The sequence below is a fragment of the Chanodichthys erythropterus genome, chromosome 13 (genome assembly GCF_024489055.1).
Source record: "Chanodichthys erythropterus isolate Z2021 chromosome 13, ASM2448905v1, whole genome shotgun sequence".
Lineage (NCBI taxonomy): Eukaryota > Metazoa > Chordata > Actinopteri > Cypriniformes > Xenocyprididae > Chanodichthys > Chanodichthys erythropterus.
This window is the reverse complement of record NC_090233.1, coordinates 51,297,781-51,310,000: the sequence shown is the minus strand read 5'-3', so window position 1 is coordinate 51,310,000 and position 12,220 is coordinate 51,297,781. Positions and strand designations below refer to the sequence as shown.

General features: G+C 35.4%; 1 protein-coding gene across 6 annotated transcripts in view; it reads right to left on the bottom strand.

The window, feature by feature from the left end:
* Positions 1 to 12,220, bottom strand: part of LOC137034028 (RIMS-binding protein 2) — a 141,930-nt gene that overhangs the window by 59,795 nt on the left and 69,915 nt on the right. For all 6 annotated transcript variants that reach the window (XR_010896895.1, XR_010896896.1, XM_067406603.1 and 3 more), the window contains exons 4-6: positions 7,887 to 7,994; positions 6,436 to 6,564; positions 1,157 to 1,333 (exon numbers count right to left, since the gene is read on the bottom strand). Coding sequence is in view for 4 of the 6 variants with exons in the window: in XM_067406603.1 (XP_067262704.1) it covers positions 1,157 to 1,333; positions 6,436 to 6,564; positions 7,887 to 7,994 (414 nt within the window). In the remaining 2 variants the exon portion in view is untranslated. The remainder of the gene's footprint in view (positions 1 to 1,156; positions 1,334 to 6,435; positions 6,565 to 7,886; positions 7,995 to 12,220) is intronic.

Below are 12,220 nucleotides of genomic sequence, written 5' to 3'. Positions count from 1 at the left end.
TGAAAATGCAAGAGGGAACCTAGAGCTGAAATGTAAGAGCCAATGCACAGAAATCATGTTATGTATTTAGTTATTACAAACATCCAATTGGTCATATATTCTGAGACCTGAAATATGAGAGCTAAGACACAGAAATCAAGTTATATACATTTATATTTTAATAATTTGATAAAAAAAAAACAATATGAACAAAAGAACAGATCCATTCTAAAATAAAACAATAATAATAATAATAAATAAAATGTGAACACACACACACACACACACACACACATGAACATGCGCACACACATACATAAACACACATACACGAACACGCACACACACATACACAAACATGCGCGCGCACACATAAACACATACATGAACATACATGTACACACACATACAAACACAAACACAACAATAATAATAATAATAATAATAAATAAAATCGAATCTGATTCTGATGCAAAATAACCTAATAAATTAAATACTAAAATAAAATAATAAAATAAAATACATTTAAAAATAAAATAAAATAAATCTAATCTAATCTGATTTTGATGCAAGATACCCTAATAAAATAAAAATAAAATAAAATGAATTTAAAAATAAAATTAATTTAATTTAATCTAATCTAATTGTGCAAAATAACCCAATTAAATAAAAAATAACAATAAAATAAAATAAATTAAAAAATAAAATAATAAAATAAATTAAAATGTAATCTAATATGATTCTGATGCAAAATAAGCTAATAAAATAAAAAATTAATAATAAAATAAATAAAAAATAAAATGAATTAAGAAAATAATAAAATAAAATAAATGTATTATAATCTGATTCTGATTCAAAATAACCTAATTAAAATAAAATAAAATAAAATAAAATAAAATAAAATAAAATAAAATAAAATAAAATAAAATAAAATAAAATAAAATAAAATAAAATAAAATAAAATAAAATAAAATAAAATAAAATAAAATAAAATAAAATAAAATAAAATAAAATAGACTATGGCTGACTAAAATGTCTAGGCAAAAATCAATTCAGAAGAATCCAAAGATAAACATAAATAAACAAAAATCAACTTAGGTCACAGTACTAGTGTTGCTTGACTTGGCAAATATGACTAATTAAAACACACAAGGTGTGATTGTTTGATTGTGTGTACCTTCCCCTGTCCCAGCCGCGTCTCTAGCTGTCTGCACTCCTGCTGCAGCGCTGCGATCTGCTTATCTTTACACAGAAGTGTGTCTGCGTGTTGCGCCAGGTCTCTGGCTCTCTGACGGGCAAACGCACGCTTATACTGCTCCACAGCGCCCGGCTTCACCGGCATAGGGGTATTTACCTGGATTTGCAAGAACAATAAACCAGGATTTACAATTTTACCAGGAATTCCGCTGTTAAACATGATTATTTTAAACAAAAGCTTAAATAATGTGAGCTGACATCTTCAGCAGATGCAAATATCATCAATTAAGAACCTGGTAGCTCACAGTCTTTAAAAATGTACAAGTTATCATTGAAAATCAATTTCACTATGGAGTTTTTACTTCATCAACACATAACTAAAATATTAAAACTTATGAACTATTTAAAACAGACTAAAAGACAGAATCAGCTTTAACTAGGAACAATGGGAGTGACTGTAGTCCATCTGTATGTGTGCGTGTGTGTGCTGATACGATAACAGGTGTTGTGCTGTGACCGTCAGTCATTATTACCCATGAGCATCAGAGAGCCGACAGGTGGCCACACAGGTGGACTAGAGTTACAGTGTAACACACATACAAAGGGCGAGGAGTTTAGTGACTTTATGTTTAAACTTGATCACGTCATCATCCACTTCTCTGTGTGTAGATTCGTCTTGTGTTATAATGTAACCAGTATTGTCGCTTTACATCAAAAGCTCAATGTCATTGTAAAACAGAAGATTGTTTAACAATAGACCTGTAATGTATTCAAATAGTCACGGTCATTCAGGACAAAGTCAACACAAAACCATCAATAAAAACTCTGCGGTTTGCCTTTATATCTGAGACACAAGAGAGCACTGAATGACTGTTTGAGGAGTAAACACTGGATGGGTTGGTGAGATCTGTAAAAAAAATTCAACATCCAGCAAAGGCAAAAGGGCAGACCATGACTAGTTCATTAATCCAAAAATGAAATAAAGGAATAGTTGCATGCTGTGTGCATGTTATGCCCATAATCAGATCTCAAATAAAGTCCAACTTTAAGAGATCCCTTTACTTTTACACTGATGGCTGAAATGCATTCAAGGCAAAATAACAGGTGAATAGTGTAAAAAACACAAGCAATGGTGATATCTATTAAATCACAATACATTTAAGACAATTGTTTTGTATCATAAGTTTTCTGACAAATAATGCATTATCTAATTAAATATGCACTAATTTGCATACAAATCCAGAACAGAAATCTGAACACTGGATAAAGCCAGGTTCAATTATAGTTTAATTTTGTTGACAGTTTTTGGATTTCTCTTTTTATCACTCCATAAATCAGAAAATACTGTTGTCAGACAGAAATTAAAATTGTTTTTAGGAATAAAATGTTATATGAATCAGGCGAATGATATATGAAGTAGAAGAGACTAAGAATATAAGTAAGAATATACATTGTAAAGTTTTGTGTGTAAAGCTGCTGAAGTGGAGATTTCTGACTCAAAGATTTGGAAGATAAAGATATGGAATGAAATTGAAACCTACATTTGCAAATAGATGAAGCAGATTAAAAAAGTGTATTTTGGATGTTTTCATTCCACTAGTCTGAAGGAAGACTGTTAGAGATGTGAAATAGCCAAAAATCACAAAATTGGCCAGTGCATGGAAAAAACAATGGTTGTGCCTGAAGCATCTCGCCTTAACCCTTAGGGGACTAAGCCCATTTTGGTCCGTTTTCTCTATTTTTACATTTCGGCTTATAAACCATATGTAATGATGATGGACCACCATGTGTTTGGTATCAATGGATTCAGAAGACCCTAAGCTACAATAAGCATGCATGCAATATGTTTATAAAGGAAGTATGAGTGAAAAATTGTACAATAAACTAGAGAATTTCAAAAACGAAAATGAGATTTTTCTCATTTATTACTGAAAATCCTACCTCACACTACAATAGTGAAACGTTTTTGACCCAAAAATATATTTTTCAAACCCTTTGCTTGACAGAAATGGGTTAAAGTTCAATCAAATGTGTAAAGAACATTTAAATAATTTTAACTTATTAATAACTTTATTTACAAACAGTCCTAGGCGTTTTTTTATTTTTGGGACTAAGCCCTTTTTGGTCTGTTTTCTCTATTTTTATATTTGGGCTTATAAATCATATGTAAAGGAGATGGAACACCCTGTGTTTGGTATCTATGGATTCAGAAGACCCTAAGCTACCATAAGCATGCATGTAATGTGTTTAGAAAGGAAGTATGAGTGAAAGAAAATGTACAGTAAACTAGAGAATTTCAATTTTGTCATTTATTACTGAAAATCACACATCACAGAATATAGAACAAAAATATACATATTTTTCAAACTCTTTGCTTGACAGAAATGTGTTACTGTTTAATCAAATGTGTAAAGAACAATTAAATAATTAACTTTTTTTTACAAACAGTCCTAGGCATGCCAGTGAGCAAAGCAAGGCCTCTCCATCGGTGTAAAAGCTGTCTGCTCCAGATTTCTCCTCGTCACTTTCCAGTAATTGTTCCAGAGCTTGTTCTGCCGTAAATCTTTTACTGCTTGCCATTTTGATAAAACAATTCTGTAATAATGCTATATCTCTCTCGAATTTATCTCTTTGTGCTCGCTAATACTCAGATCACTCTCTGTAACACTCCGATCGCTTTCTGCTTTCTCCACCTGATGCTGATTATCCGATCGCTTATTGATTACACCCGGCTGCCGGTCTTTTACTATAGGCCAGCGAGCTTTTACAAGGCTACAGCAGAGCTACAGAGTCCTCTGAATGGCTAGAATGCATCATGGTAACCTTCCTCTGATTGGGTTAGAAAAATATTCCTCCCAGCGGCAATTTTTACATTGGTTGTTGTGTGTTGAATGTGCCTAACATAATCGTTTTCATTGGCCTGTTTACGCAGTGGTATTGCGCAATAACGGAAGCGCGTTTAATATACAAACTGGATACCGCCGTTTTCAGTGGAATCTGAGGAAGACGGCAAAAATGGCATCTCTCTAGCATTAATAGTTTTTGAGATAACTACACATTTGTAAAAGTATGCCAATTTGGGCGGTACCGCCCAATCCGTCCCTCAAGTGTTAAGGACCCGATGCACCCAATGTAATGTCACTTTGAAGAAAATCAGACCAAAAAAAAGTTAGTTTTGAGTTCATTTCAAGAGTTTGAAATAGTTTGCCAAAGTGAACTTCAAGGTAAAGTTTGCTCTGGCTGGTAAATGCCATTGAACTACCAACAGTCCATGGTGATGATGCAATAGGTAGGTGTAACTCTGAGGCTCCACCTTCTTTGATATGGACCTGGTTTCGCAAGTATTTTTTTAATTAAAGAAGCCGTAGAACGTGTTTTCAAAAGATGTAATATAAGTCTAAGGAGTCCCCTGAATGTGTCTGAAATTTCAGCTCAAAATACCCCATAGATTTTTTTAATTCATTTTTTTAACTGCTTATTTTGGGGCATCATTAAATATGCGTCGATTCAGGCTGCATCCCCTTTAAATCTCCTGCTCCCTGCCCCCGAGCTCGCGACTGCCTTTAACAGCATAAACAAAGTTCACACAGCTAATATAACCCTCAAAATGGATCTTTACAAAGTGTTCATCATGCAGCATGTCAAATCGTGTAAGTATGGTATTTAATTGGATGTTTATATTTGATTCTGAATGAGTTTGATAGTGCTCTGTGGCTAACTGCTAATGCTACACTGTTGTAGAGATTTATAAAGAATGAAGTTGTGTTTATGAATTATACAGACTGCAAGTGTTTAAAAATGAAAATAGCGACGGCTCTTGTCTCCGTGAATACAGTAATAAACGATGGTAACTTTAACCACATTTAACAGTACATTAGCAACATGCTAACGAAACATTTAGAAAGACAATTTACAAATATCACTAAAAATATCATGTTATCATGGATCATGTCAGTTATTATCGCTCCATCTGCCATTTTTCACTGTTGTTCTTGCTTGCTTACCTAGTCTGATGATTCAGCTGTGCACAGATCCAGACGTTAATACTGGCTGCCCTTGTGTAATGCCTTGAACATGGGCTGGCATATGCAAATATTGGGGGCGTACATATTAATGATCCCGACTGTTACGTGTTATGTTGAGATTCGCCTGTTCTTCGGAGGTCTTTTAAACAAATGAGATTAACATAAGAAGGAGGAAACAATGGAGTTTGAGACTCACTGTATGTCATTTCCATGTACTGAACTCTTGTTATTCAACTATGCCAAGATAAATTCATTTTTTGATTCTAGGGCACCTTTAAAAGTCTTTGTTAAAGAGTTAAGATGCCATGAACCAAGCCAATTGGCTATAAGGTGAATCACAACACTACAAACTTTGATTTGAAGCAACAAAAAAAAATGAAAAATTGAAAAATTGAAAAACTGAAAATCTAACAAAAAGTTAAACTACTTTATAGATGTTGATTATATGTATAAAAACAATATAATTTAAGTTTATTCCAAAATATGCATATGTATACATTTCAGCATTTTGAGAGTTTTTCGACTGATTGGTGTAATTTTCTGTACAGCATCATGGGTAATGTAGTTTTTCACCAGGAATTCTACTGTTAAACATGACTATTTTAAACATAAGCTGAAACAATGCGGATAGATAATAGGTAGGCGTGGCTCTGAGGCTCCGCCTTCTTTGACATGGAAATCTTCTCTGGTTCATTTCTCCTGTTCAGTCCCTCAAGGTCAGACGTTCGTGAGTAAAAACATGAACACACTGGAGAGCTGCTTTATAGTAGAAAATGTAGTTGTAATTCTAATTGAAAGCAACACTGATACTGTTTTTCATGTTTAATACTGTAAAGCTGCTGCTTTTATACAATCTATTGTATAAAAGTGGTAAATAAAAAAACAGGATGTGACTTTACCGGAGTGCCAAATCGCAAACATATTCACATCACTATGAACAAAGCAAAGAAAGCATCTCTGAACTGCTGTTTTCTCACCGCTGTAATTTTGGTTGTGTGTTTATTGTGTTATTGAGAGGAAAGCACAGCACATATTTACATATTCAGCATGGACGGTCTTGGGATGTTTGTTAACAGTATATCACTGCATAGGTATTTCAACTTCTTTTTACCCCAAAATGAAGAACACAAAAGAAGTTCGCCGTGAGTATATTGGGACCTTTAAAGTACTAAAAAATGCACTCCACACCCTCCATGATATGAAAACAGCTGAAGATGCATAAATGAGTACACACCACTTTCAGGTTGGCTTCCTGCAGTTTTCGCGCTCTCTCCTCCAGACGCTTGGCGATGACGGCGAGTTCGGTGTTCTTCTTCCTCAACCTCTTCACCTTCTCCTCCGTCTCTGGAGAACTGCTCTTCCTCTGAAGAAATACCGATATTGGGTGAGAGAGAGAGTTTGAGAGATGGAAAATGAGATTTAAGATTGTTCAAAGTGGTGAAATATAAAGCAAAGCTTTATGTATTAAGAAAAATGTACATTAAACAGTCATGTTGCACCACAGGAATATTCATATAAACCGCTAAGAAACTAAAATGTCATTAAATATGATGAATATCTTAAAGGGCTTGTATTATGAGAATTTAGAACGACAGAACGACAGATAGATAGATAGATAGATAGATAGATAGATAGATAGATAGATAGATAGATAGATAGATAGATAGATAGATGGATGATAGAATGATGGATAGATAGATAGATGGATGATAGAATGATGGATGGATGGATGGATGGATGGATGGATGGATGGATGGATGGATGGATGGATGGATGGAATGACGGAATGATACATGGAACGATAGATAGAACAACAGATAGAATGACAAAACGATGGATGATGATAGATGTATGGATGGGTAGATAGAACGATGGATGGATGGAAAGAAAGAATGACAGATACAGAGATAGATAGATAGATAGATAGATAGATAGATAGATGATAGAATGATGGATGGATGGATGGATGGATGGATGGAATGACGGAATGATAGATAGAACAACAGATAGAACAACAGATAGAATGACAAAACGATGGATGATGATGGATGTATGGATGGGTAGATAGAACGATGGATGGATGGATGGATGGAACGACAGAACAAGATAGAACAATGGATAGATATATACATAGATAGATGATAGAATGATGGATGGATGGATGGATGGAACGACAGAACAAGATAGAACAATGGATAGATATATACATAGATAGATGATAGAATGATGGATGGATGGATGGATGGAATGACGGAATGACAGAGAGAACGATAGATAGAACAACAGATAGAATGACAAAACGATGGATGATGATAGATCGATGGATGATGATAGATGTATGGATGGGTAGATAGAACGATGGATGGATGGAAAGAGAGAACGACAGATAGAGAGAACGATGGATGGATGGATGGATGGATGGATGGAACAACAGAACAAAAGAGTGATAGAGCGATAGAAAAATAGATAGATAGAATGATGGATGGATGGATGGATTTGTTTTTTGTTTTCACTTTGCAATTCTCATATAACTGTTATAATTGTAAACTACAACAATAAAAAAAAAAATGTTTGTTGCTTATAAACATTAACTGAAATAAAATATATATCAAATCCCCGATTGGCCCAGGTGAAGACACGTTTAGACGCTCTGATGAGCTGTAGGGTGTGACGACGGACCCTCACCAGTATCCTGTTCTCCTCTCTGAGAGCGGCGCAGGATTTCTCCATCTCCTCCAGCGCCCGCAGCAGCTCCGAGTTCTGCCGCACCAGGAAACCGTAATCCCTGCCATTCTGAGGAGAGGAAACACAGGTTCAGTTCAGAGCTAGGATGAAGATTTCTAAAGTGTCTGGAGGACAGACACCCTGACACGAGCCCGTCAGAACGGAGCCGACTCTATCCGTCCAGATTAATTAATCTGTCACAGCTGAGAAAGAAAGCAAAGATAGAGAGGGACAGATACAGAAGACTGTGCTGAAGAGAGGAGGTGATTTTACAGCAAAAACACAGCAGAGAGAATGCAAAACTCCCATTATAAAGCTTGGAAGAGTCAGAATGTTTTTAACTGTAAATATAACTGTTAATAAAAATGTTTTTAATTTTTAAATATAACTGGAGTTATATTAAAAGTAGGGCTGGGCGATATATTGAATGCTTTTGTCACGCGCATTTCGTCAGTAAAGCCGGTTCCCTGATTACCGCTAAATCACCATCACCTGCTTTCAAATGAAGCGGCATTTAATAGACAGAGCCGTAGTTCACTGATAAGCCACGCAATATAGCGTTCAATATCGCAGATATCGACTTCGATATTGAACGCGATATTGCGTGGCTTATCAGTGAACTATGGCTCTGTCTATTAAATGCCGCTCCATTTGAAAGCAGGTGATGGTGATTTAGCGGCAATCAGGGAACCGGCTTTACTGACGAAATGCGCGTGACAAAAGCATGCGATATATCGCCCAGCCCTACTTTTAATATAACTCCAGTTGTGTTTGGCTGATAGAAGAAAGTCATATACATTTAATTATGGGATCATTTCCATTTTTGGCTGAACTAACCCTTTAATGAGTTCCACTGAAAACAAAAAACACCAATAAACAATGAATAACTCAAGAACTCAATGTTAAATGATAAGAAATTTGAACATGACCATTTCTGACAGTTTCCTGTTCATTTTTGTCATCTTTGAGGACCCGCTGGCCAAATCTAACGGGCGACAGCTTTGATGTCAGCACACAGCGGAGCGTGTGTGTTTTGTTCATGTCATGCCAGCTGGAACTGGGGTGTCATTTCAGGGTCGGGAGTGTTTTCACTGCTTTCAATGGCCAGTGAATGTAAGGCCTCAATGTGAGAAGTAAATACAGCAGTAAATAATTGTATGTCCAGTACAGGACATAGCACCGAATCAGCTTTATCACAGGTTACCAATGACTTGTTACTCTTTGGGGACTCGGGTAGTCTAGGAGCTCTAATTATGCTCAACTTAGCTTTTGATTTAATAGATCATGATAATCCCATTGAGCGCTCAAGAGCATGTTTTGGGTCTGAGAGGGAACATTTTAAAATGGTTTTCCTCTTATTATTTGAAGGAAAGATCCTTTTCAGTGAGGATTGGGGGATTCTCTTCCTCTGTAGTTTATTTTGACTGTGGAGTTCCTCAGGGCTCTATTTTGGGACCTATTTTGCTTTCTTTATTTTTGCTGCCCTTCGATCTTGTCTTTAATGTCGCATCATCTTTATGCCGATGACATTCAGATTGCCTATTAAATCTGGAGGATCTTCTTCTCATTCATCTTTGTTATAACGTCTTGAGGAGATGAAGTGCTGGTTAGAGCAAAAATCATCCCCAGCTAAATGCAACCAAATCCGAAGTTATCATTTTTGGGCCAAATCAGGTTGACAGTGACATACAAGATGTTTTAGGTCCATGGTCAATGAGTCAACAACTTGCAAATGTTTCACAGTTCTATTATTTGATCCATACTAACATGCATAAGACTGCAACACTGCATGACACAATGAATTCAGCAGCAACAGCGTTCATAAACACTGAAGCTCAACTGAGAGAGGAACTGAGTCGCAGCACCTGCTCGCGCTCTCAGTCTCCTCTAATGACCGACCAAAAACTCAGGTCCTGCCAAACACTGTGAGATGCCAAATCTAACGAGACTCGATCATCTGCTGCCAGGACATCCAGACGGACAGACAACGACCAGCCTTTGCGACCATCAATCACAGTGAATAAGATGTACACAAAAAACACATTATTCACTGTGCTTTATCTATTGAAGGCTGTTGGTAGATTTTTAAAGCAGCACTAGGCAGAACCACTTCTGGGTTAATTTTATCTTCAATGAAAGCAAAAAGCTTTCTACATTGTTTCTGCTGCAATTAACTTCACTCTGTGCTGCTTCTACTGAATATAATGGGATTTTGCAGCTGGTTTTTGAAGTGTAAGACTCTTTCTAAATGAATAAATTGCATCACAGGAATACACAGCATAAAACAGATATCAGAAATGATGATAATATTTCACAGTATTAATTAATTTCACTCAGTATCGCTGTTTTTACAGTAGAGTAAACAAAGTATCTTAAAAATATGTGGAAACTGTATTCGAAGCCTTCCAAGGCATATGAAAGATTCATGAGAGGAACAGATCCAAATAAAAACGCTTTTAGTATTTTAGGAATTAATTAAAGGGGACCTATAATGCCCCTTTCACAAGGTGTAATATCAGTCTCTGGAGTCTCCAGAATGTGTTTGTGAAGTTTCAGCTCAAAATACCCTACAGATAATTTATTATAGCTTGTCAAATTTAGGAGTTTTTATTAGGAGTGCAAAACTTACAACATAGGGTGAGCATGTATAATAATAATGATAATAATATTTTGTGATGACGGCAACAGTAATATCAGTAATAATAATAACAGTAATAATAACAATAATGATACTAAAGATGGTGATAAGTTGTGTTGATGGCAATAGTAATATCAATAATTATAATAGATAGCATTGATAATAATGACAATAATAACAGTAGTGGTACTAATACTAAGGATGGTGATGATAATATTTTGTGTTGACAGAAAAAGTAAAAAAAATAAAATAAAATAAAAATAATAACATTTGTATCAATAATAATAGCAACAGTAATAACAGTTATAATAATAATAATAATAATAATAATAATAGTAGTAATAAAAACAATAGAAATGCTAAAGATGGCGATGATGATGATATTTTGCGATGACGGCAACAGTGATATCAATAACAATTACAGTAATAATAATAACAATAATAATAATGCTGCATTAAAAGAAGGCTGTGGTGCATTAAAATCAGCATTTGGTGCATTAAAATCATGCGTGGTATATGTTAGGTGTTGATTTGGTTATATTTTTATATTTTAGATAATTTTTATTATTATTATTATTATTATCACTATTATTTTATTTATTTAATTATTAAAGATATACATTATACCATTACCGTCCTTATATTAAGCAAAACATCATCACACCGCCATCATTCCATTACTGCTAAATGTTTCTATGATATTGATAATATTAATAACAATAATGTCAATAATTATAATAATGAAAATTTGCCCCTATTTGGGTGTGAGCAAAAACACGCCGTTTTTGTGTGTGTCCCTTTAAATGCAAATAAGCTCCGCTTTCCAGAAGAGGGCGGAGCTTTAACAGCTCAACCACAACAAAGCTGGAGAATCTCACGCAGACAAAATGAGGATTGTCAGTAACGGTGTTCAGCCTTACATTGTTCAATCCGGAGTCGACACTGATGGAGAGACTCAGGAAGAAGTTACAACTTTTAGACGTTTCTGAATGGTTAGTGGATAAATCGATGATGTTGATGTGGAGTTGATTCAACTCATCCACTAGCATGTGCCGTCATGTTCATCTTTTGTGCAAAACCCGTATGGATGCCCACTATCCTGTTTGCCAAAACAGATTCATACACACCAGGATAACGTTTATGATTGCTATCAAATGCTGTGAATAGTGTAATATTTTTCCAAAATATTAGACCCATATTATGCTTTTTCAGATATTCCCTTTCATGCAGTGTGTAATATAGCCGTTTGTGAATGTAAAAGATCCGCAAAGTTTTAAAGATCAAATAAAAAAATTGTCTTCTAAAAGAAAGACTCGATTCTTCACTGCTGAAATGAGTCATCAGCGATTCCAGTCTCACTTCCTGCTACAAACCTACACAACAATGTAACAGATTTGCATAATGCCAGCCTGTGGTCTTCACTGACTGTACGTGAACAACGTCTCCTTTGCCCCGCCCTCAAACACTGTAGCTGAGACTGGAAGAGCTTGGTTCATGTTGTTCATGTCAAGAAGACGCTGTTTTCATATATGGTAATGGGCGTTTTGTTTCCGACACGCATTGTAAGCAGTTGACCAATCACAACAGACTGGGTTGCCTGACCAATCAGAGAGCAGGCTCTCAGAAAGGCGGGGTTTAGAGAGACTTCGAACAAACC